The 23342-nt window shown below is 48.3% G+C and overlaps 8 protein-coding genes across 8 annotated transcripts; 4 read left to right on the top strand and 4 right to left on the bottom strand.

Annotated features, from left to right (window-relative positions):
* Window positions 1-373: 373 nt before the first annotated feature.
* On the top strand, window positions 374-3021 carry BU24DRAFT_349650 (uncharacterized protein; the record flags this gene model as incomplete). The annotated part of the gene is made up of 2 exons (XM_033523613.1): window positions 374-898; window positions 1048-3021. 2 exons carry the CDS (start codon window positions 374-376, stop codon window positions 3019-3021), a joined length of 2499 nt encoding a protein of 832 aa, XP_033381929.1.
* A 250-nt stretch (window positions 3022-3271) lies between these two features.
* On the bottom strand, window positions 3272-4709 carry BU24DRAFT_464355 (uncharacterized protein; the record flags this gene model as incomplete). The annotated part of the gene is made up of 4 exons (XM_033532196.1): window positions 3272-3814; window positions 3862-4052; window positions 4106-4279; window positions 4703-4709. 4 exons carry the CDS (start codon window positions 4707-4709, stop codon window positions 3272-3274), a joined length of 915 nt encoding a protein of 304 aa, XP_033381928.1.
* A 4654-nt stretch (window positions 4710-9363) lies between these two features.
* Window positions 9364-11492, top strand: BU24DRAFT_434582 (MFS peptide transporter-like protein Ptr2; the record flags this gene model as incomplete). The annotated part of the gene is made up of 4 exons (XM_033530036.1): window positions 9364-9390; window positions 9505-10774; window positions 10825-10954; window positions 11012-11492. The coding sequence occupies 4 exons, from the start codon at window positions 9364-9366 to the stop codon at window positions 11490-11492; spliced, it is 1908 nt and encodes a 635-aa protein (XP_033381927.1).
* A 504-nt stretch (window positions 11493-11996) lies between these two features.
* On the bottom strand, window positions 11997-14340 carry BU24DRAFT_351067 (uncharacterized protein; the record flags this gene model as incomplete). The annotated part of the gene is made up of 3 exons (XM_033523669.1): window positions 11997-13836; window positions 13888-14215; window positions 14265-14340. The coding sequence occupies 3 exons, from the start codon at window positions 14338-14340 to the stop codon at window positions 11997-11999; spliced, it is 2244 nt and encodes a 747-aa protein (XP_033381926.1).
* A 1333-nt stretch (window positions 14341-15673) lies between these two features.
* Window positions 15674-17651, top strand: BU24DRAFT_350935 (inorganic phosphate transporter 1-4 /Pi cotransporter; the record flags this gene model as incomplete). Its single annotated transcript, XM_033523666.1, has 3 exons — window positions 15674-15760; window positions 15818-17275; window positions 17325-17651. The coding sequence occupies 3 exons, from the start codon at window positions 15674-15676 to the stop codon at window positions 17649-17651; spliced, it is 1872 nt and encodes a 623-aa protein (XP_033381925.1).
* A 332-nt stretch (window positions 17652-17983) lies between these two features.
* Window positions 17984-18998, top strand: BU24DRAFT_452445 (alpha/beta-hydrolase; the record flags this gene model as incomplete). Its single annotated transcript, XM_033531190.1, has 1 exon — window positions 17984-18998. Exon 1 carries the CDS (start codon window positions 18033-18035, stop codon window positions 18996-18998), a length of 966 nt encoding a protein of 321 aa, XP_033381924.1. The 5' UTR covers window positions 17984-18032.
* Window positions 18983-19585, bottom strand: BU24DRAFT_424584 (pterin-4-alpha-carbinolamine dehydratase). The gene is made up of 3 exons (XM_033528544.1): window positions 19339-19585; window positions 19219-19281; window positions 18983-19166 (listed from the first exon to the last, which is right to left on the bottom strand). The coding sequence occupies exons 1-3, from the start codon at window positions 19480-19482 to the stop codon at window positions 19041-19043; spliced, it is 333 nt and encodes a 110-aa protein (XP_033381923.1). The 5' UTR covers window positions 19483-19585; the 3' UTR covers window positions 18983-19040.
* A 329-nt stretch (window positions 19586-19914) lies between these two features.
* BU24DRAFT_394475 (LAT family L-amino acid transporter) lies at window positions 19915-22145 on the bottom strand (the record flags this gene model as incomplete). Its single annotated transcript, XM_033525224.1, has 9 exons — window positions 19915-20222; window positions 20275-20527; window positions 20577-20713; window positions 20767-20941; window positions 20989-21082; window positions 21139-21395; window positions 21445-21540; window positions 21597-21836; window positions 21884-22145. 9 exons carry the CDS (start codon window positions 22143-22145, stop codon window positions 19973-19975), a joined length of 1764 nt encoding a protein of 587 aa, XP_033381922.1. The 3' UTR covers window positions 19915-19972.
* Between the last annotated feature and the right edge of the window lie 1197 nt (window positions 22146-23342).

Here is a 23342-nt window from a genome sequence, read left to right as displayed (position 1 = left end):
CATGACTATGCGAATATAAAGAATTACATGGCAGTCCTTTCTGATGGATATGACTGGGCATAGATGGCAACATGCTGAATTTATCAATGTGGTGTTGATAACTACAGCAACGAAGGAGTGATATCGTCATGCCTTACCTCGAGATGGTGTTTCAACACCAACCAAGAGCGTATTACTAATCGGTCTGACAAGAACCTTGGAAGCAAGTCAAGGCATCCAATCATCTGCGCAAGATGTCCGAGCGCTTCGAAGGCTCATCAACCTCCCTTTCTGCTGGTTATCCCATTTCCATCATCTCCATCATCTCCGCCATCTCCGCTATCCGATTTCCATCACGCCAAAACCGAATTTGATTGGAACGCCATTTGCCATAATGTCGACACGAAGTGCTGAGTCACGAGACAACTCGCCTGATGCCGATGACTCTCCTGAGAAGCGTGGTAGCAAGAAACGCAAGGTCCTTTCCTGCTATGCATGTCGCAACCGTAAAATGAAATGCGATCGAGTTTATCCCATCTGCGGAAGATGTCAGAAGACCGGACGCGCTGATCAATGCACCTATGACCCAAGGCTACTAGAGGACCTTACAGGCTCTGGCCCTGGGGTTGGACATAACAGTATAGCCGTAGAGCCTTCCTCTCGTGTTTTCAACGATTCAACACCTGTTGCAGATACCTCCGATAATCTAGCATGGAAGGTTCGAGTGCAAGAAAGACGGCTAGAGCAGCTAGAAGCACGAATTGCTAGAGCAACAGACACTCATTCACTACCCTTGCATCATGATGCGGTCGCGCGCAGCTCGGAAGAACCAATAAGCAAAGAGACCATGCTCTTCAGAGGCAAGGGATTTAAGACATCGTTCTATGGATCTTCGAGCTGTTACAGTCTGATCATTCAGGTATGAGAATTCTTCTAGTGCTCGTAGTAATTGTGCCAATTCATCCAACGGTATCGGTATACGCTGCCGAATCTTCGGTTTCCACAATGGCTGCAATGCGCTCCCTTCGTGAAAGATGGCATCACGTCCACTAACGTATTTGGACACAGTTCCAAGAGCTGCAAATCTTTACACGAGAGGCTTTAATGACAGACACATCTGTAAAGCGTATTCGTACCGACTTCAAAGCATTCAGAAGCCGTAGAAAAGCTCAAATCAAGGAACAGGGTCTCACAGTGCTGGGCACTGACGATGAAATCTTTGCAGCATTACCTGCAAGAGCTGAGGTGGACGCCGCAGTAACTCTTTACTTCCAGGAGTTTGAAGATGCCTATCGAATCCTGCACGAACCGACATTCAGAAAAGATTACAGTGAGTTCTGGAATGCACCGAAAGAAGTTGCAACTAGCTTCGCCTGCATTCTTCTGTTCATTGTAGCAATTACACGCTGCGTTGTCGTCGGTCGAGACCCCGCGTTTGTGGGTGATAGTTCTGCTGAGCGAGAAGATGCAAAGAACTTGATTGATGCTGGTGATGCATGGCTTCGGCAGCAATCTCACAAACGCTTAACAATCACTTTCTTCCAGTTGCAGTGTTTCTCTGTCTTGGCCAAAAAAGTCAACTGCATCAAGGTAAAGCAAGACTGGACAGCTACAGGGGCAGCAATGCGGTTGGCTATTGCCGCAGGCATGCATCGCAATCCATCTTTACTTGGACCGGGACGCTGTTCAGTGTTCCATCAAGAGATGAGAAAGCGTCTTTGGGCCACCATCATGGAACTTGAGCTACAATCCGCTATCGACAGCGGACTCCCGTCCACTCTATGTGGATTCTACTTTGATACACCGGCTCCCACAAATCTTCCTGATGAGGCATTCTCGTCGGATACAGAACAGCTTCCAGCGGAAAGACCCACTGCAAATTTCACAAAGGCCTCTTATCTAAATATAAGTCGAGCTTCATTGCAGTTAAGAATACATATCGCGAAGCTGGTGAACGACCCAGGTACGAGCTTGTTATACTCTGATGTACTCCACTACGATGAAAAGATCTCCTCCCTGCTGGCCTCCCTTCCTCGTTGGGAAGACCCTGCATCGACAACGGCTTCAGTATTGTTGGATGTTCAGCTACGCCAATTCCTCCTCATTCTTCATCACCCGTACGCATTAAGAGCTGCAAAGAATCCTCGCTATTCCTATTCTTTCACAGCCGTCGTGCGCGCTGCATCTGCCATTATATCACATTACGACGACCTTATTTCGGAGAACATGATCGCGATGACTCATTATCGAAATGACATGGTGCGAATAGCAATAACTCTCGCACAGACCGTTTACCATAGCTCCTCGTTTGCGGATTCAAAGGACAATGAATCAGCCATTCAGTTCCTGACCGCAGTACGGAAAGCAGCATTTACAGGTGAAGAAGATCCCCACAGAGGCTCAAGATTTTTGAATCCGACGGGTGTTCGCGTGAAAATTCCTCAGTTAACACAGAAAGATCTTATGACAAGAATGCTCTGTACAACAGCGATCGAGCTCCTAGAGCGCGCAAGGTCTTGCTTCGAACAGAGAGTCATGCGCCTGGGTACAGGATACATGGAGTATTGGCTCATCTCGGCCGCCATAGGAATCATGCCTTCAGATGCTCCGAGTCAGACTCCGAGCTCTGACGGCGCGGATCGTGCAGTCGACGACATTCGCGAACGGGGCCGTAAAGCGATTGAGAGAATCACAAGTCTATGTTTCCGCGTACTAGCACTACAGAAAGATCCCGCAAACGAGTTCTCGGCCTCATTAAGAACAGCTATCACGAGTGATGGTCAAGCTAATTCACAAACTGGGACCTCAACGATCAGATTTCCATCGGGCTCTGTCGAGACACCCTTGCCAACAGGCGCCGATGCCGCATTGCAACCATTTATACCTGGAACCGGTGGTCTGCTTCGTGCTCTTGACGAAGGAGCAAAGTTCGGCTTCAATGATCAAGGGACGTGGAACCAACCCCAAGACGTTCAAATGAACAACGCATCGGACTGGAATTTTCCTGATTTTTGGGCATTTGACATGGGTGGCGATGTTTGAGGGAATACTATTATGGTGCAGTAAATATATGTGCAGAAGGCCTTTGCAATCACAAGACCATATGGTTACAACAACACAAGAGCGAATTTTTGCGATACTAACAATTGAAATGAAATCTATCAAAGCTACATTTATGTCTCATAAAGTGAGCCCAGGGCCAGCCTATTTCTGCAGGAAAGTACATCGTTTCAAGGGGAATCATATCTCCTGACTACGTCGATGCTCTCAAGATAGAATGATGCAAAGCCTGTCAATGACCGGCATCATTAGCATTTCCAATCTTCCTTTCTACTTTGTCAAGGTCATCGATAGCCTCAGTGTCATCAACATAGAAAAGCAGACTTGGAGGCCTTGATTTAGCGTCGCCTTCGTCTTGGAACACAACAACCTTGGTTATGGTCTTGTTGCCAAGCTGTTCCTTATGCTGAGAGAGAAGGAAGGCTACACCCGCGCCATTTGGTGAGCCCAAAATGGCTCTCCCTTCCCGTGTACTCATATCGAATGTAACTCCTGGCCACTTTTGCAAGACTTGATTGGCGCTTTCAAGGGCACGGGAGATGATCGAGCAAGCGTTTTTGTTCTTGATACTATAACGGAAGACGTATCTGAGATTCCGGGGCTTCTTGAAATTCTGCCATTCTAGGAAGACGATATCGGACCACAACTTGAGAGCTGGCAGAATAGTGACGGGTGGATTTTGCTTCGCTCCGCGGTGCGCAGGACTGAATGATCCCCAGGCTACAATTACACCATCCATGGGATTCAATATCATATCAAAACGGCCTCCCGTTATCTGTAAATGTGTTAGCCTGGTACTGATAAATCGCCATAACGCCTCACAGGGTATGTTTTGCCATCAATATCGTAGTTGAATTCGTGTTCCCAGACGGACGCGTAGTTGTTTCCGCCTTCTGACGCCTTTTTGTCTGATACATTGATGCCTTCAAGCGCCCTTTTGATAGGGACCGATTTCTCAAAGTCAAAACATTCCATGAAGTCCCCATAATTATAGCCCCATGTTTTGAGGTCACCTACGCCATATTAGCAAACCTATGAGCTCGGAATTCTCGTTGCAACTACTTACTATAGTTGACAAAGGTGGATTGAACAGTGTCGGAAGGGGTTTCTAGTAGTGCACCTGCAACACTGTCTGTTCCATGCATCTGCTTCAATAACAGTGATCCTTTGCGGACAGCATGTTCGAAGGCAAGATCGTCTGTCGATGGAGCAGGTTCTCTTTCTTGCAACTTTCTGTTGTCTGGGTTTAATTAGTCCAATCGTCAGTACATAAGTACAGCTTTTGGTAAGGGTACGAGGGAGAGAGAGGGTTCCAAGCCCCCAATGGCCATTCACTGAATAAATGTGGAGTATTTCATACCATTCCTTCCCGTAGCTGAACCGGCAATGTAGCGCCGGGTATCACTCCCGTGTGAACTAATGGTGACTGAATTCTCGTCGATAACGCTTGATCAAGTTTAAAATTTATATATCTTTGGCAAATGCTCTTGTATGAGGAAGATTGATAGACCAGGTGTTGCGTATAGATTGTTGAATTGTTTGAATTAATAGTCTCGTCCATGAGATACATGGTATTATATGGTGATGATGTTGAATATCTTCAGTAGATAACAATGGTCTAAAATTCCTTTGTCACTGTTGTTGCGTAGTCTCCTTGAGAGACTAAGCATCGTGATGGTATAGAAGCGAAAACTTTGGAAAACACAAAGGTTCATTGACCATGAAACGCAATCCTCAATTTCAACTATTTGTTAAGAATACAGGGATGCAGACTCGTCAAGATATTCGTTGTCAAAAGCTTGGTGAACGTGGTTGAGATGCACGAAAAAGGGACGCCATCCGATTGGACGCCCCAACCTCATTGTGCCTACATCTCACCCGATCTTTATTACGATTCTGCAAGTTTCGATCTTCCCGTCCCGATAAAGGTTTATCTAAGCCTCTTTTCGTTTGTTATTCGCACTTGAAACATACAGTGGAGACAATAGGGGTGGTTGAGACCGCTGCGCACATCGCATGGATAAATGGAAGCTCCACTACACTGGCCGCGTGTTGGTAGAAGCACGAAAGATATTCTCGTCAGAGATTCAAAAACAATTGACATTGAATGAAATAGTACAAATAATATTTGAAGAGAAAACATGCACGTCAATTGTAGTTACCCAACTATGGGATTTCCATGGTGTGCAAGAGTAATTAATTCGTATCTGGTAGTATTTAAGTAATGGGCTCAACCAATGTGCATAGTGTTTTGAAATCGCATCATTCCTTATTGCAATGCGATTCAAATGAACATGATGTTTGATGTATCAAGGGCCCGGACCGCTCTCACACCTGTTCGCAGCATCTTCCACCGAGTTATCATGTGTCCCCATCAGGTCGAGAATTTCTAAGTGCGATAGCAGAAAGAAGCATGGAGATCGAAAAAGGCAGTTGATGCAATGTTATTTGGGGCGTTGCTCCTGGAGAGGTCAATTGACACATAGATAAAGGTGGTTGCCAAATTGGCCATATACCCTGTTTTAGAGTACCAATATCAATTCAGTTGCATCCTTTACAAGAATGATGCAACCTCGCTGTAACCTATAGCCAGTTAATCGAAGAAACTGTGTACGTGTTTATGTCCATGTTTTAACTTCTCATAATTCACCACCTTTGCTCGTTAAACCTTTGCAACATCGTCACAGTGTTTGGGGTTAATCCCCAAAATATGACATCAATCAGTTCAACCAGCGAGAATATCATCATAAACATCTGGAAAAGAGACATAGAAAACTTGTAGCAACGCTGTTTTTTCGATTATTTTTTAATGCCCATGAACGATCGTTATTTGTTTTACGAGGAGGAGCTGTCGGGCAAGCTTCTCACGTGAGCATGAATGGCTTGGACAGAATCAACGTGAAGCTTAAACCACACCGTTCCGCAACGAGGGGCAAGACTTGGAATTCTATCCCAAAAAGCGCTCAAATACATTCAATCATACACGCAGCTATCCGAATAACATCGCTACGTTCTTCAAATCATCGCCAACCGATGTCAGTGCGGTCCCATACATAGGTAATCAAGCATCATCAAGCCAACCATCGTTTCTGCGACTTCATGGTGTATATTTGAATGGATATAGAGTGCTAACACCAAATAGCTGAGCACATTCATCCTAGTCTTGTTCGTAGTCTTGTGCGAAACAACTTCGCATGAGGGAGAGCTCTCATAGCGTTGTCGCATGTAGTTGTCATCACGTACACGGAAAGGTAGACGGGAAGTGCCGTACGCATATGTTAACAACCAACCATGAAGGCAGAGTTTATACTTACTGCATAATCTTTTCCCCTCGAGTGCCTTCGACCTCCTTGTATCATGTAGAGTTGTAAGTTCTGATTCATCGTGCCTTTCAACTGGAATACTCTATGGAATCAAACATATTCAACTTGTGAAAGGCGATAGGATAGGTCCTATTTTGGTCACGTTGACATTGAATTTCGTGGGGAGTTGGGTTCACGGCCAATCACAAATATTTGACTTGAGCTACTATACTCTAAGTCTAAGTTGTGCAAAGGATGTAAGATCACGTGCTCTAACTACTAGGGGTAAGTGGATGCGCCATACATGTGGCGGGCAACTGTTTGCGCGGGTAGACACGATACTTTGGTCGGGAGACGGTGAGGTTTTCACCAGGAGATGAGATAGTAGTGTGGTAACCGATACTGTAACTTGAAGAATGGAATCACTTCGCTCTTCGCAACGAACTCACGTAGATACACATCCTAGGATCTCCGAAAGCTGAATTTCAGATTGGCCAATCTTTATTCATCCGTTGAAATTGATCGTTCCTACATGAATTTGTCATGAGTGGCAGAAGCTTTCTTTGTGGTACATATACATGTTTCAATTATAGCGACGTGCAACCATTAGTATGTCGCGAATATGATAATACAATTTGTGTTTGGGACGGAGGATTGGAGGTGCGAGCATAACTCTACGCAGATCTTCATACCAAAAATTGTGAGGAGCAATGTGCCAGACAAGCAATTGGTAACAGATTATCTAGGAAATAGGTCTCACGTCTCAGTTGGAAAGCGTGGGATTGCTAATGGGTCAAAGTTTCGGCACCGACCTTCCGCATTAGAAAGTGGAGATCGGGTCAGCATCCAATCTGAGAAAGAAGCTATCAGTGTAAGGCATAATCCTGTCAGCACCGAGTGGACCACTTGTGAATGGGGAACGATACGAACTGCAGAGTAGCTGGAAGCTGGTTACTGAAGCACGTGATAGATGCACCCACAACTCCTGTCCGTAAACTATTACCTCGTACTCATATCTAATCCAAATAGAAGACTGTCACGAGAAGTTTTCTTACTCCGAAGTTGTGCGTGTGTCTTGACCCGTCGCACGATGCTGGTGCGAGACTATGATACGGGATGGCCGAACTAGCACCATATGTTGTCCTTCGTTCCTGATAAACGGCCTCGCCGTCTTACAGCCTTGCGCAAAGAATTGAAAAAATCACGGGAGCTTATCGTTGCTTGTTGGAAAGAAATCCTTCAATATCAGCAGCTAAGCGCAGAACGCTGATGGAAAACAGGCGAAGGAACTCATCCCACTGCGTCGCTTAAGTGCGGGTTATGGAAGGGAAGGGGAGAGAGTCGGGAGGGGAAGCGGTTGTTGGGCCACGACTTCACAAGGAACAAACGTCCAGAACGTTATTCTACAAGGGTGAGGGGCAATCTGACCACCATGTCCAAAGTCATAAGTGTCAGCATGGCGAGATGAAGAAGTGATTATCCAGTCATGAGCGGCATTAAATCACATGAGCCAAGCCAATCTAACCGTAACGAGCAACACGGGCGACTCCTTTCATTGCAATCCTCACCCGACTGGCTATTGATCTTTGGTATCTGCGCGTATCGAGATTATTGAAAATACAAGGTATGATGATACAGTACCTAGCCCTAGTTCACATCATGATTAGTCCTGGTCCATAGGCTGAAGACGGAGGAAAGAAAGATACGAACTCCAGGTGGAGGTGGGGGACTTGGGGGAGGATTTACATACAAAATACGAGTACGATAGGGTTTAGAGGGCGGGATCACCAGAATTACTGGGCCATTGGGGTTGGTTAGTCCATGTCAGGATACCTACTCGTTAACAATGTGACAGGATTCACAAGAGGGTGACAAGGTATGTAACTCTGACTATCTCGTAACTCTTAGTCCCGAGGCCCAGACAAGCCAATACGAAGACAAGCTAGGACCGAGCTAAGCCATAAGGCTTCTGCAAAAGCTTCTATGTACACACTTGGTCCGCTCCATTACCCCACACTCCGACTACATGCGCGCATGCTTTGATACGGCATTATTGACATGGACATGGACGTGCGCATCTGCTGATATGTCGGTTACAAGAGGGCGGGTGTTGTTTTCTGTTGGATGGCGGCCTCTCATCACTTGTTTGGGTCGATTCCCGCAGCCAACAGTCGCGATAGCCTACGCCGCTGATATCAACTTTTAGATGATCAGAGGCTGCCTCCACCAATCGCTAAGCCTGATCTTCATTTGCTTTATCACCCACCTCTTTGTGCATACTGCTGTAAAAATGACGATAGCCACCTTGACAATATCGCAACAAGAAGGGCGCGCATCGCAGAGTTCTGCTGAGTTTCGTCAGACAAGGAGGAAGAGGCGATTTACAGATTCCATCCGAGCGGATTCCAGGCGGTCGGGAAGCAAAGCGTGTAATGTGCAGGCATTGCTGGTCAAACACAGCAGCAGGTACAGCTAACTACGTGGGACGGTCAAGGAGGAGTCCTTCGTGGGAATCTTGCGAATCACTCTATCGCACGGAATCCTGGGATATGTCCAATGGGAGCATACGGCCCCCCAAAGTGTCGGTCTTCCTACAGTGTAGAGGGCGGCAAACGGGAAGCGATTGTATACTACTGGACTGGTAGTTTGTCAGGATCGGAATGACAAGAGTGCTATCAGAACGATACAATGCCATATGGAGTACCTAGTGGCAGCCTGAACGCCGCACTTCCTATCCAACTGCCGAATGAGGGCAAGCTCAGGCAAACTCAAAGGGCAAGCTCACGACCGTTTTGCCGTTACGTGCTCTGGCGTTCACTTCCCAATTAGGATGGTTACATTATCAGCACGCCACGCCCTTCCGCCAAGACGTCTGTATATTGCTTCTCCTCAAATGCCAAAACCCGCCCAGGATCCTCCTCCTCTCTTCTCTTCGTGCAACTCTTCAATTTTCTTTTCACGCCAATTCCTGGGCTGTTTCTTGTTTCTGAGACGAAAAAAACAAGCAGCACGCACGCCCGCCATGCCTGTTGGCGAGGACTCTGTCATTGTAAGTGATTGTTGCTTTTATCATTGCTTGCTTGCTTGGTGTCACGCCCTGGCTGGCTTCACCATAGCTACCCCTCCCTTCCTTTACCACTTCAAATTCTGACATTTCAATTAGCAAGCCACGACCCTGGATCCGGCCTTCACGGACGGTTCTGGGGATCCTGAGCGAAAGAATCCAGCGGCACATACCACTTCGCCGCCAACCTACCTCCTCTCTGAGGGTAAAGCAACTCTGCAAGAGAGCTACCTTGCTCCCGAAAGGGATGACTTCCCCACGGAGGAGGAGATGCGTACCCTCCCGCACGTGCCACAGAAGATTCCATGGAAGATTTTCACGATTGCGTTCGTTGAATTGTGTGAGCGCATGTCCTACTACGGTACCATTGTCGTCTACTCCAACTTCATCGCCAAACCTGCACCCACCCCGACTGGAGCAGCGCTTGATCCTAGTTCCGATGAAGCCCAGCCTGGTGCCCTAGGCCTAGGCAAACAAGTAGCTTTTTCTCTCACTACCTTCAACTCCTTCTGGGTCTATGTCTGTCCACTCTTTGGAGCTTGGATTGCTGATTCCTACCTTGGACGTTACAAGACAATCTTCTACTCAGTCCTCATTGCTGAAATTGGTCACACTATTCTTGTCGCCTCCTCTGCACCTCATGTACTTGACAAACCAAACACAGCGCTTGGCGTCTTCATCGTCGGACTCCTCATCACCGGATTTGGTACTGGAACATTCAAGCCTAATATTTCTCCATTGATCATGGACCAAATTCCACAGGAGCCACTCCGCGTCGAGGAACAGAATGGACAACGCGTTATTGTTGATCCAGCCGTCACTGCAACTCGCGTGTACAATTGGTTCTACTGGTTCATCAACTGGGGTGCACTTGCTGGCCAGCTCGGAATGGTCTTCGCTGAACGTTATGTCGGTTTCTATCTCGCATTCCTCATTCCTCTTCTCTTCTTCATGCTTGCCATTCCCGTCTTGGTCTACTGCAAAAAGGTGTATCGTCTGCAACCTGCCAGCGGCAGCGTGCTCGGTCCGGCTTTCAAGCTGCTCATCAAGGCTCTGGGACTAGGAGTGACCGCCAATCCTATGCAAACAATCCGCAATTGGAGGAACGGCGATGGATGGGAGCGCATCAAGCCATCTGTACTTGGAGCGAACAAGCCCTCTTGGTATAACTTTGATGACGCGTGGGTTGACGAAGTTCGACGTGGCTTTGGCGCCTGTGGTGTATTCGTCTGGGTGCCCATCTACTGGCTCGCATACCGACAAATGGACAACAATCTCACACAGATGTGCTCTACCATGGCTCTCCATGGCACTCCCAACGATCTCCTACAGAATATGGACCCAATCACACTCATTGTTCTTGTCCCAAGTAAGTAAAATCATCATTCCTGATCTCGAACGAGAACTAACGCCTTCCAGTCTTCGATCTATACATCTATCCATGGATGCGCAAGAAGAAGATCAACTTCACCCCCATCAAGAAGATCTGCGCCGGCTTCATCTTCGGCTCCCTCGCCATGCTCTGGGCCGCCGTCCTCCAACACTACGTGTAAGTCTTAACCGTCTTCTTAGAAGCCAGCAACCAAACACTGACACCGCCATCCAGCTACAAAACCTCCGGCTACTACGACACCCACGACCCCGACTACAAGTCCCCGATCAACGTCTGGGCCGTGACAGGCGTGTACGTCCTTGTCGCCATCTCCGAGATCTTCGCCTCCGTGACGACCCTCGAATACGCATACACCAAAGCCCCCAAGAACATGCGATCCCTCGTCATGGGCGTCCAGTGCTTCACGACCGCGTTCTCCGCCGCCCTCGCCCAGGCCTTCACGCCCCTCACCAACGACCCGCACCTCGTGTGGAACTACGCCAGCGTCGCCATCATCGCGTTCGCCACCGGCGTGCTGTTCTACATCGCGTACTACCGCACCGACCAGGAGGAGCAGAAACTCAACTTGCTCCCCACCGGACACTTTGGAACCAAGGAGCAGGCCGCAGATGTCGAGAAGAGGCTCAGTGTCAGCGCTGAGCGACGGGCAAGCGCTACTGCTGCTCCTACTACGATTGATGAGAAGACGGCTTAGAGTGTCACGGCTACACAGTTGGTTCGCTTTTGCAAGACTGAGAACGAATAGTGTACTACCGTATGTACTCTGGCTGAAATAATCAACGGGGGTTTATGATTAATCCTATCAAACGGATCGCTACGTATTCGGAGTTGTATCTTGTTACTCTCTGGTATGGGTGTATCTAATACTAGTCTAATAACAATTCAACATTCACTTTGCGTCAATATTGGCATCATCCTCTGATGTTTTTTCTTGGTGATTGAGTGATGCGTTCACGTGATGATAATGCGTGTTGCTATGCTTTACGATGACCTATGATAGGATTCAAGTAAACGACGCGTACAATGGACTGCTGCGATGATTGATTGCATATATGTTTCATTGGTTTAGCTTAGTTGTAGATAATAAGTTCTTTCCTCTCACCTTACCCTACAAAATATATCTTACACATATACAAAGCCCTCTCCTCACCCAGACTTGACCCTATATATGTCCTCCACGAGGCGTCTACTAAATAATCTAACCACCGTCCACCATCCCCAACGGCTTGACATATTGTTTCCAGATCTCCAGGAAATCCATCCGATCCTTCTTACTCTGAAATTTAATCTCCAGCTCCGAGTAGCCGAAGCGGTTCAAGTTCGCCGCCTTGGACGGTTTACCCCCGAAGACTGATAGCGTGGACTTCACCGACATCGCCGACGATGACGATACTCCCGTGTCTGTCCTCCTTATCATTGGTACCGCAGAAGTCCTGCGAATGGCAATAGCGTTGGACTGTGCCGCCGACGAGGACGGTGATGATACGTCGTTGCTACTGCTTATCCTCCTCTTGAAGATCTTGTCGCGGTTCCATTTCCCCGGCTCCTTAGACACGACGAGGACGAGTTTGTCGCTGACTTTCTTGTACACCGCGTCGTCGAGCCATTGGAAGATATAGTGCGGTTCCTCGACCCAGTGGCCTTTCCCTTCCGGCAGCGCGGAGGTGTAGAACAGGAGGACCAGGACGTCGGCAGACACAGGGCCGTTGACGGCATCGAGGTCCTCGGTGCGGCGCCAGAGGCGGATGTTCTTCATGCGGCACTCAGGTTTGTTTTTGTCCGAGGAGACGGTGAGGACGGGACGGTCGTAGAGGAGCTCCGCGTCGTCTTTGCCGTTGTTGGTGTATAGGAGTGTTTGAAGTGGGTGTGAGGACTCTTGGGTAGGGAACGTGTATTTGATGTCTGTGGCGCGTTTGTCCAAGTGTCCGTAACTGGAGCGAGGGAAGTTGATGCAAGTTTCGCCACCGTCAAGGGAGCTGGTGGTTAGTGGGATACTGGGCCCCGTCGCAGGGAAGCTTTGGGTAATGAAGACTTTTACTTCTTTGCCTGATCGGAAGACGGCGCGGATGGAGAGGCCTGCCTCTTCGTTATAGCGCCAGTGGAGGTCGCATTGTTTGCGCTCCACGCCCTTCGAAGAGGTCCGCTCGACGTCTACTTTGCGGCCGAGTTTCGTCCAGGTCAAAGCGCCTTCACCTAGGGCCATGGTTGCGAGTGAGGCATTGGAGAGGCGGTGGTGGAGGGCAGGGTTCTCCGGCGTGGTTCCTGGTGTAGATATTGCTAGGCCATTATTGTGGCCGTCGGGGCTCTGGCTGGCTTCTGAGCCAATCGATGAAATTGAAAAGAGTCGACTACTGGCATTTGAATGCACTGTAGATACGGATAGGGTTCGGTTCATGTCGTTCGCGGTATTGTTGTTCCAGTCGATGGGGTGAAAATGGTTTGCAGGTATTTGCGGACTCCCTGTTGGAGAGGTCGTTAAGGAGGCTGTTGGACTCTGCTGCATGGCCGTGTTCAAGCTTGACAGGCTAGATTCTCTGAACCGTGAAAAGTCTCCTGAATGGTCTGTGTCTAGTGTGTATGTTCGCTGTGGAACTTGCGGCATTGCCTTGACCTCTTTTCGTATGGCGTCATTTGGCGACAGACTGTTGCGTGTCTTCTCGATGGCGACCCGTTTTGCACGATTTTCTTCAATCAGTATGGCATCTTCTAATTCCCGCCTAAGGTGGTAGAGAACTGCGGCGGTTTCTGTGTCGCCGCTAGGAGCTATTGCTGGCGTGTTGCCCAGTGAAAGTGGCCGGGACACGAGATCGTTCTCTCGTACTATTCTCTCATCTTCACTCTTGAGCCAGCGATTAAACACCAGCCAGTCTTTATAGAGTTGATCTGCTTCTGAAGGTGGGGGCAGTGCGTTGGGCGTAGCACGAGAACTGCTGGCAAAAGCATTGCTGGAGTACATTTGACCGCCGAAACTCATTGCGCGGAACGGTGCCGAGTCAAGAAGACGCTGTGTTTGTTTTGTGGCTTCCAGGTGGAGTCGACTATTAATAGTCAGCGAGACAAGTAGGTATAGATCATATTGTCTGTCTTACAGTTGTAGAAAACTGATGCACATTTGAGTTGCTTGGTAGTGTCCAGAGAGCTGCTTCCTGAGACCATCGATTTCCTTCTCTTTGCCGATATACTTGATAGTATAAACGAACTTCTTGGGAGTCATTTTCTTGTTGTCGACTAGATGGGTGGCATATCCTTTGAGTGTCTTGTCACATTTCTCTAGCGTTTCCTTGAAGTCAAGATAAGGAAACGGGAGTGGTTTGCCGTACTCCTTCATGAGCTCATCAAGCTGGACGAGACACTCGTGGAAGTTTGAGAACTCCCGAACGAGTGCCTCGACCTGAGCCTCGGAATTGTCGTTTGCATCTGTCACACGTTAATGATGTTTTGTGGTGTCGATGATGCAACATCATACCCTTGAAGGCAACATAGATGCGCGTAGAGAACTCTACGAGCTTGACGATATCAGAAGGACTGACTCCAAACGACATGCCTGGCACATTCGGCCGCGCTCAGGGCGCAGAAAATTGGTGGGAAACTTCAGCCCATGCATCAGTGACAGCAAAACACACGATACGGCGTTGCTGTCAGATGAAAGGGACATTAGACCGGGGAGGACGCTGTAAATATGAGCGACGGGATGGGGTGGGCGAACGCAAGGCACCTGCCCGGCCCAGATGCCAGGGTGGACAAGTCAGGGCGCGCAAGTGTTGGATGGCTTAGCTGGTTAGCAGGCGTAGATTACGGGCAGAAGTGAGTTTACAGTGGTTTCTTAATCCGATTAGACATTTCCTTAGCCTGGCCTTTCCCGATGGTTTCATAGATGTACCATACGGCTGTATCCACACATGTCCACGGCTCGAGGCGCTCCGTTGGTGCATCACTTAGGGTAGAAGTGGTATTTTTAGTGGAAGAAATGATTCAATACCTCGGACTAAGGCAGATGGACAAGAAATAATTCGAACAAGCCAGTGTCGCCGTGATTGCTTGCGCGTTGTGGCGTCAAATTAGACATGTCCCTAAACCCCCTACGAAACATGTGACCTTTTGGTGTTGAGCAATGACAACCACGGATTCAGCACGTGGGGCTCGGAACGACAACTCACTCCACAAACCTCCACGCGCACGCTCATGCTCATGTCCACGCCCACAACACTGCCATCAACAGACACCCTGGATCATCGTCCCATCAGAATGGCCATTCGAGTACCTGCCTTACTCCTCACGTTATTGTCACCTCCTCTTGGGAGGGGGCTGTGATGTTCCTCCACGAATTGCTTGCTGGAATCAGGTCGTACATCGCCATCTAGAATATGTGCCAATCTTTGCCTTCTGACGCACTTTCTATCACGATTCAATAATAGCCAAAATACAATACATTACTGACTATTGTACGATCCTAATCGAGTCACCGACCAAGTACAAGGCGACCAGAGCACAGGTAGCTTCCGCAGCCATGCATCGCATTCCCTCGCTTCCAGGCCTCTTTCAACGGCAGTATCGAACACGAGCCCTTGATTCTCTGCCAAATGGCTCACCGGTGGTGGCTTCCCATCCCGAAATGAGCGTGTGGCTGGGGCAGGGCAAATCGACTGCCTCGCCTTGAATTCCCCGTTCCATCATAGTGGTTGCTGTCACAAATTATGTCTGCGCCCACTTGGAATCAGTTATTGTGGCCCGCAATGGGCTCCTCTACATCTCCTGAGAAGCATAACACAAGTTCCTCTCCCATCAGATTGAGTTGACATTGACAAACCTCTTCATCTTCTGCGCGTGCATAGCTTTTGCTTGGACTTTGCTGCGACTGATCGACATACAAGCAATATGGGGCTCCGCAAATGGATCAGCCGGCCAATGAGGGGCCATCATCTTGGTGTTGAAGATCTTACTACTGGAGAGGAAGGCTTGCCAGTAAGCAGACCCTGAGAAACTATGATATTTGGTACCTTCTTGCTCAACTCGTCCTAGGCCTCTATGCGACGGAAATGGACGCTCCAAACGATAGACTCTGCTCCATTCCAAATATGGGTGGTTATCGTTGCTGGCATTGGATTTCTCACTGATTCTTTTGATCTGTTCTCCCTGAACGTAGTCACACCCATGATTGGCTACGTTTACTGGCCCCAGAGTATGGACGACAAAAGCAATATATCCAAAATACCCAAAGTTCCAAAGGAGGTCGCAACAGCTATGATGTGCGCAACACTCGGCGCAACAATGATTGGACAAGTTGCTTTCGGTTTTGCTGCCGACATCCTTGGTAGACGAAAGATGTATGGCCTGGAGCTGGTAATCGTCATTGTCGGCACCATGCTCATGATCATGAGTTCCAGCGGCGAGAGGAACAGCATGGCAGTCGGAGGATGGCTAATAGCATGGAGAGCAGTCATGGGCCTGGGAATCGGTGCCGATTATCCTCTTTCAGCCGTCATTACGAGTGAATTCGCACCTCGAAAATACCGCGCTCGAATGCTCGCGGCTGTTTTCTTCGCCCAGCCCATCGGTCAGCTACTCGCAAATGTTTTGTCCTACGCAGCTGTGGAAGGATTCAAGTCTCACATCAACGTCACTGCTAAAGATTGTCGCAATGATGATCAGTGCATACGCGCTGTTGACCGACTATGGCGTCTTGTGGTTGGAATCGGAATCGTCCCTGCGGTCATTGCGCTTGCATTTCGGTTCACTATACCGGAAAGCCCTCGTTTCAAGCTCGACATCTTACAGAATGTTCAGAGTGTGTTTGAAGACACACAAGATTACTTCGGTGGACCAAAGGTTGATGAAGAAGACGGAGAACTTGATGCTCTGCCAACATCACGTGATGACGGCCTTTCCAGGAGATCAAGCGCTTCGTCCGAGATTGCACCAGATGAGGTTATAGACAGCGACAGCGACGATGGAATGCGAAACACTTCGGTGCCGAATGGCAATTCTCGCCCTCCTTCGGCCGCGATGCCACTGCCGCCTACCCATCCGAACTATCTTCCCCCGTTAGCCTCGCGGGAGGACATCAAGAAGTTCTTCATCGACGAGGGAAACTGGCGCTATCTTCTTGGAACATCTCTAAGTTGGCTGTTTCTGGATTTCGCCTTCTATGGTCTCGGTATGTCATCTCCTGACATTGTCCGGTATGTTTGGCCGGATGATGGGAACAAGGTATATGAGTCTCTACGCGACAACAGCAAGCATTCTCTAGTCATGGTCTCTATTGGAGCAACCATCGGCGGCGCTGCCATGATCAAAGTCATCAAGTACGCGTCACCAAAGGTAATCCAATTCTGGGGATTTATCGTCCTGTTCGTCCTCTTGGTTGTCACTGGTGGTGCGTGGAAACAGCTACTGCAAGCAGACAAGGCCGGTCTCATTATTCTCTACATTTTGTGTCAGATTGCATTCAATCTAGGCCCGAATGTGACTACATTTATTGTAAGTATCATCTCTGTCACTATCACTTCTCATACTAATCTCAGGGCAGATACCAGCGGAGATCTTTCCAACGCGATATCGTTGCACATGCCATGGCATCGCTGCAGCATCTGGAAAGCTCGGCTCCTGGCTTGCACAACTTCTAATAGCCTACCCATTCCATGTCAACGGCCAGAAAGACACATGGAAGCGAGAGAACTTCGGCTACGTTCTTTTGGTCATGAGTGTATTCATGTTGGCCGGCGCGGTGACGACGTACTTTTTAGTCCCAGAGACACGAGATCACGATAACAAGAGTCGAACGTTGGAAGTGTTGGCTGGTGGAAGAATAGTGCTCAAGGAGTTAAATCAGCAAAGGCGGATCGAAGAGGATTAGATTTCGAGCGCAATGCAACGCACAAGTTGCCATGTTTAATTTGCACATAGATTTTCTTCTTAATTTTACTCGTATATGATGAACAAATTCTCAATTTGGTTTCTTACAGAGAACATTCGACTTTCGAGCGTGACGTCAAGCGTGGATTGTAGGATTTTGATTGTTGGCCACTGTGCTGATGAAGTGACGAATCAGAGGCCAACAATGCTATATCTCACGTCGCCAACCCGAGTATCACAGCAAAACAAATCGACCTTTCTTCGCATAAATACCTGGAAAAATCCCCAGTTTCTCACTTTTTAAAAACATCAATTGAATTCCTTGCAATACATAATATCCCCATTCTATTCCAATAGTCCTACCACAATCTAACACATACCAATGTCGCCCAAAACCAACCCAGACCCAACAGCCCTCTCCCAAACCTTCTCCTGTACAACCTCAACCCACACCTTCACACTCAAATGGACCTCCCTCGGCGACCCCAATTCCGCACCCTTAATCTTCATCCACGGCACCCCCTGGTCCTCCCGCGTCTGGAAACCCTTCGCCCTCGCCCTATCCCGCCACTACCACGTCTACCTCTTCGACAACCCAGGTTTCGGCGACTCGCCCTTGGAAAAGCCCCTCCCCAACGCACCAGAAACCCAGAATTTAAACAACGTAGTTGAATTAGATGCGGATCTAGCACGGCAATCAGAAGCCTACGCCCACCTCTTCAAACACTGGCAACAATCCTGGGGCGACAAGAAACCCCACGTCGTCGCGCACGACCACGGCGGACTGATGAGTCTGCGAGCGTACCTACTACACGACTGTGAGTACGCGAGTTTGTGTCTCATCAACGTCGTTGCGATCGGACCTTTTGGACAGGGGTTGTTCAGGTCGGTAGCGGAGAATCCGGAGAGCTTTCGAGGGCTGCCGGATGTGGCGTTTGAGGGGATATTGGAGTCGTATATACGGCAGGCTGCGTATTTTGAGGTCGGGAAGGAGATGATGGGTGTGTTGAAGGGGCCGTGGGTGAGGGAGGGGGGGAAGAAGGGGCTTGTGAGGCAGTTGTGTCAGGCGAATTGGAGGAGTACGGAGGAGGTTGAGGGGAGGTATGGGGAGGTTGGGGAAGGTATTCCTGTGAAGGTTATTTGGGGGGTTGAGGATAGGTGGATTCCTGTGGAGACGGCGGGGCGGTTGGGGGAGGCGTTGAAGGCGAGGGAAGTCGTGATTGTGGAGGAGGCGGGACATTTGAGTTTCATTGATCAGGCTGGGCAGGTTGGGGTTGAATTGGGCACTTGGTTGAGGGATGTATCCGGGAAAGATGAGGATCTTGAACGGAGAGGAAATGCTGCTTAGCATGGGATAGTGAATGTGCATTTTAGGTACATGAATGCGTAATTAGCTCTTCTGGACTGCTCCGATCAATTTTGCCTGCTCATCGCAAAACCTCGCCATCAATGTGTCTTTCAAACTAATTCCTGGAGGATCGTGCGTCTGCCAGCAAACAGACAAAGAACCATGATCCTAGGATTTTATCAGCTTGGAATCAATCGTCTAGCAGAGTAGTCAATGTCACCGTAGTCATAGTTGAATGATGATTGTGTGCTTTACTTCCGATACCGATCATAGTATGAAGGTCCTAGTATCGCAGTCAGATCATATAGAGATATCCCTGGACAGCGAAGGGGTTGATTACTAAAACTTTGGTGTACAGCTTTAGGTAGTATGTTTTCTCAAGTTGAGTTTCATTTTCATCAAATTTCCATCCGTTCTCCAGTAAACTGTCGACTTCGGCCTTGATCTGGGCTTTATCTTCCTCTTTAGAAGGCTTGAAGGGCATAGCTGAGGATGAGCCTGACGAGTATGGTCGTGTCGGGAGACTCGATTGAGCACAGCGGAAATGCGGCCCACGTTGCAACGATGGCGTGAGTGATCGTCTTGCAAATATTCTGGGCGCTGAAAATGACATATCGCTATCAAGATTTGGATATGTTCTTGATGTTCTTGAAGCCGGGTTAGCAAGGGCAGAAGAAAGCCGATCCAGATCGTTCGTGTTTTGTGCTTACGTAATGTACACTACAAGATGACTTCTTATTGTGATGAGGAAGTGCAACTGCACAATGTACTAGATCATCATATTGACAAACAGTGTGGAGAATCTCATGTTTATCACATAAATTCGCGAAAGTGGTGTCTTCTGAAAGTCCCTCTTAGGAAGCCCTCCATAGGGTCAACGCTCACACCACCAGTACATAGTTACACGCCCTTGAATATCAAAAGAATGGTAACGATGCCGATCAAATGCCGTCTTCCGAAGATATTCATCATTATCAAGCTTCCTTAGTACCAACGAAGACCTCTTCACGCTCTTTGGTGTCGCTGCTTGTCTCCGATCGCAGAATGTTACCAACGGCATTGTGGGTAGCATCCCATTGCTCCAGTTCTGCTACGGGAACCTTGACGAGTCGATGGCTCTGGGCCCCATCCTCCAACACCAAAACTTCCTGTCGGATGCGATACCCTCGCCATTTTGGAACCAAGTAGATCCAACTAACGTAATATATGCCGCATAGTACAAGGCTTCGGTGCCATTAGCTTGAGCAAATACATAATGATCAAAGGGGGTACTTACATTCCAATGCCCGTTACAACATATGTCGCATACCAGAAGCTTACATCGCCTCCGTATCGCCCAGTGCTGGGAGGGTACCATGGCATTACGATGAGGAACAAGTTGACGGCGATGTTGAAAACCACTGCGACGTCCCAAGCGCGGAAACTCGATCTTTCGAGGTTTAGACGCTTTCGACGCCAGCGGATAATGTAAATGCCAACTGCAAGCGTAACGTTGAATAGAGAAGCTGGATACACTTGGAGATCAACGACTACAGAAAATTAGCGAACAGTTGAAACTTGAAGCGCGAGAGGCGTTACCAAAGTTGAAGGCATCGCCAGCCGGTGGCCCAACGATCATGATGACCGTAAGTATCCATTTCACGAAGTATGGCCCGAGAGGCGTGCCGAAAGGCCTAGTCGAAGCCCAAAATCGGGGGAATGGCAGGACGCCTTGTCTGGATCAGATGTTAGAAACTCTCTCAACGAGTCAAGTTGTATTCATAAATACCTTCCGCATTCTCGAATCAATCTTGACTGCCCAAGTAGAACGGCAATTAGGTTCCCGAATGAACTGAGCGCAATGAGGAAGTTGAGCCCTTTGCTTGCTCGACCTGATCCGAAGACGTGATGGAAGAGCAATCCGGCGGAAATTTCTTTCGCGGCAATAATCTCTGCTTTCGGGGCTGATTCTGTCAGAAAAAGAATTCGCGAGTCGAATTATTGAACTTACCCGCAGCGAAGTAGGCAACATTTGCCATTACATACAGAATAGCAACTATCGTCAACGCGATGGTGGCATTGATCTTGAGCTTCTTCACTGGGTTCTATGAACTGATTAGATAATGCAATTAAGCGATGATGGTGAGATGCATGCACAAACCTTGACCTCGTTCACGACATTGAATGCGTTTTCATAACCAGCATAGGAGAATACGATTTTATACAAAGCATTTGTTGCTCCATACGCAGTGGGAGTGCCGTGGAAGGAGTTTCGGAAGTTAACCTGCGGGTCGGCGACTTTCGTATTCCCTCCTAGAACTACAAGCCCGGTGATAGCGATGAAGACCAATGTGAGAAGCTTGACTATGCCAATGGCATTGGATAAACGGTAGGAAAATCGAGTGTGGAACGCCAGCACTATGCGACAATCAGTAACGTTTTTCGAAATTCTTCTTGGTAGCCTTACGGAGGACTGCGACTGTATAGCTAGCAATTGCAACACCTTTAAGTTCCCAGTTTGTAGGGACGTGACCGTTAGTGGCGAAGAGATATTTGGCTAGGACTGAGATAACGGTTAGTGTTTTTGCGAATGAATGTGATATAAGACTGGATCCTTACCTATAGCGTTTCCACTACTAAACGACAAGATGACAGTTTGGACTGCAAAAGCAACTGGGAAGAAATATCTCGGCCGAGGATAGGCTTGCTCCAAGTAGGCCACCTCGGAGCCAGATCGGTTCGGAAAGTATGAGGCGTACTCCAAGTAAACCGCTAACGAGGACAGAGAGATAATATACCCAAAGAACCAGTATAGCATGCTGGTTCCGATCGAGCCTGTTCCCTTGAGAATTGAAGCGGCTGAACTATGTTAGGAGAAGAATTGAACTTGGGATAGAGATTCTTACGTGTAGAGTAGATGCCAGTTCCAATCATCTTGCTTAGATTCAGGAACACAATCGTGACAGCACCAACTGCATATCCGAATGGAGACTTTGTTTCCACAGGAGCACCACTAGCTTCCTGATATGCTGGCGGAGAATCATTACCTGCTTTTCCTACGACGTAGTGCAAATTTCCAACTGTAACCTCTCCATGATCAACGGGCGCAGAGTTGGACTCCCCCTTGTCGTCCGCCGATCTGCCATGGCGGAAGTATGGGAATGGCATTGAAGTTGGACCTGATTGACGGGTGAAGATATGGCGAATTTCCAGAAGTGAAAATGTACTGAATATTGATCTGAAGATTTGCTATGAACAATTATATATACATGCCAACAAGAAGTACCCCCAAGAAGAAATGACACCATCCAGCCAGGTTAACAGCAAATAATGAAAAGCCTATCTAGGAAACTCGGGCATATCTCGTTCGAACAACTTTCTCTTTGTTCTATCATTACAGGCCCGATTGCTGCGTTTCCAGTGCTATTGATTGGCCTCAGGAGATGCCGCTTCCAAGATTCGCCGTATCGCGCCGGCCCGCTCACACTCGCTCCAACTGGCAAGATCACCTTTTTCGAGCATATCGGGTGGATTGGTCTGAATTAAGCTAGTAAAGTATTGCGTTTTGAAGGGGTCAGTTGTTGTGATAAGCAATTGCAAGCCCCTTGGCCCCCGTGTCTCCCGTTCCCACGCGCCCCACACCTTGATTCGGCTGAAACTGACGATCGACTTCGATAATGGCTTTATTACGACACTGTACAAAGGCTGCTGATCAACTTATGCGATTGAGTTACTGAGAGGTTGCGCGGAATTCATACAAGCGCTAGTGCGCGGGATTGCCCCATGACGCCAGAGATTCCTGGGATGGCGAATCAAGTCGAAACTCCAGGTACTTACATGCGTTGTGAACAACTCATCCCCCAAAAGATTTCAACAAGAGAATACTCCGCATTTTTCACGCAATATGAGGCTTGTATGCGCGAACAGTCCACGGCTAGCCGAGGTTCTATTGTATCTGGATTTAAGCCTCTACGATCTAGATCAGTGTCGAATAACATGGCACTCGCCTTTCGGCTTGAACGTCGCTCGTAATCACCATGCAACTCTCGTTCATATCTAATTTCAATGCTGTCAATTGGATCCGATCCAAACCCTCCATCGCCGACCCGTCACGCAAGAACTGGATATGGAATCAGGCGACTTACCAACAGTCTACAAAAGCCACAGATGCGCCCTCGGCTGCAGAACGCTGTCACTATTCGTTTAAGATTTCCACGTCGAACATTGGCATAAATACGGATAATAAAAGACTTCAAGACACGATGTGTGGCAAGGAAGACTGTGTCACGATTCGTAAAGCTTGAGTCAGATGAAGCTCAACCACGGTCGTTGAATGAAAGTAAAGATTGGACATTTAGGAGAACA

This window comes from Aaosphaeria arxii (genome assembly GCF_010015735.1).
Source record: "Aaosphaeria arxii CBS 175.79 unplaced genomic scaffold BU24scaffold_6, whole genome shotgun sequence".
Taxonomy (NCBI): domain Eukaryota; kingdom Fungi; phylum Ascomycota; class Dothideomycetes; order Pleosporales; genus Aaosphaeria; species Aaosphaeria arxii.
Note: the sequence above shows the minus strand (reverse complement) of the source record. Positions and strands in the feature narration are given on the sequence as shown.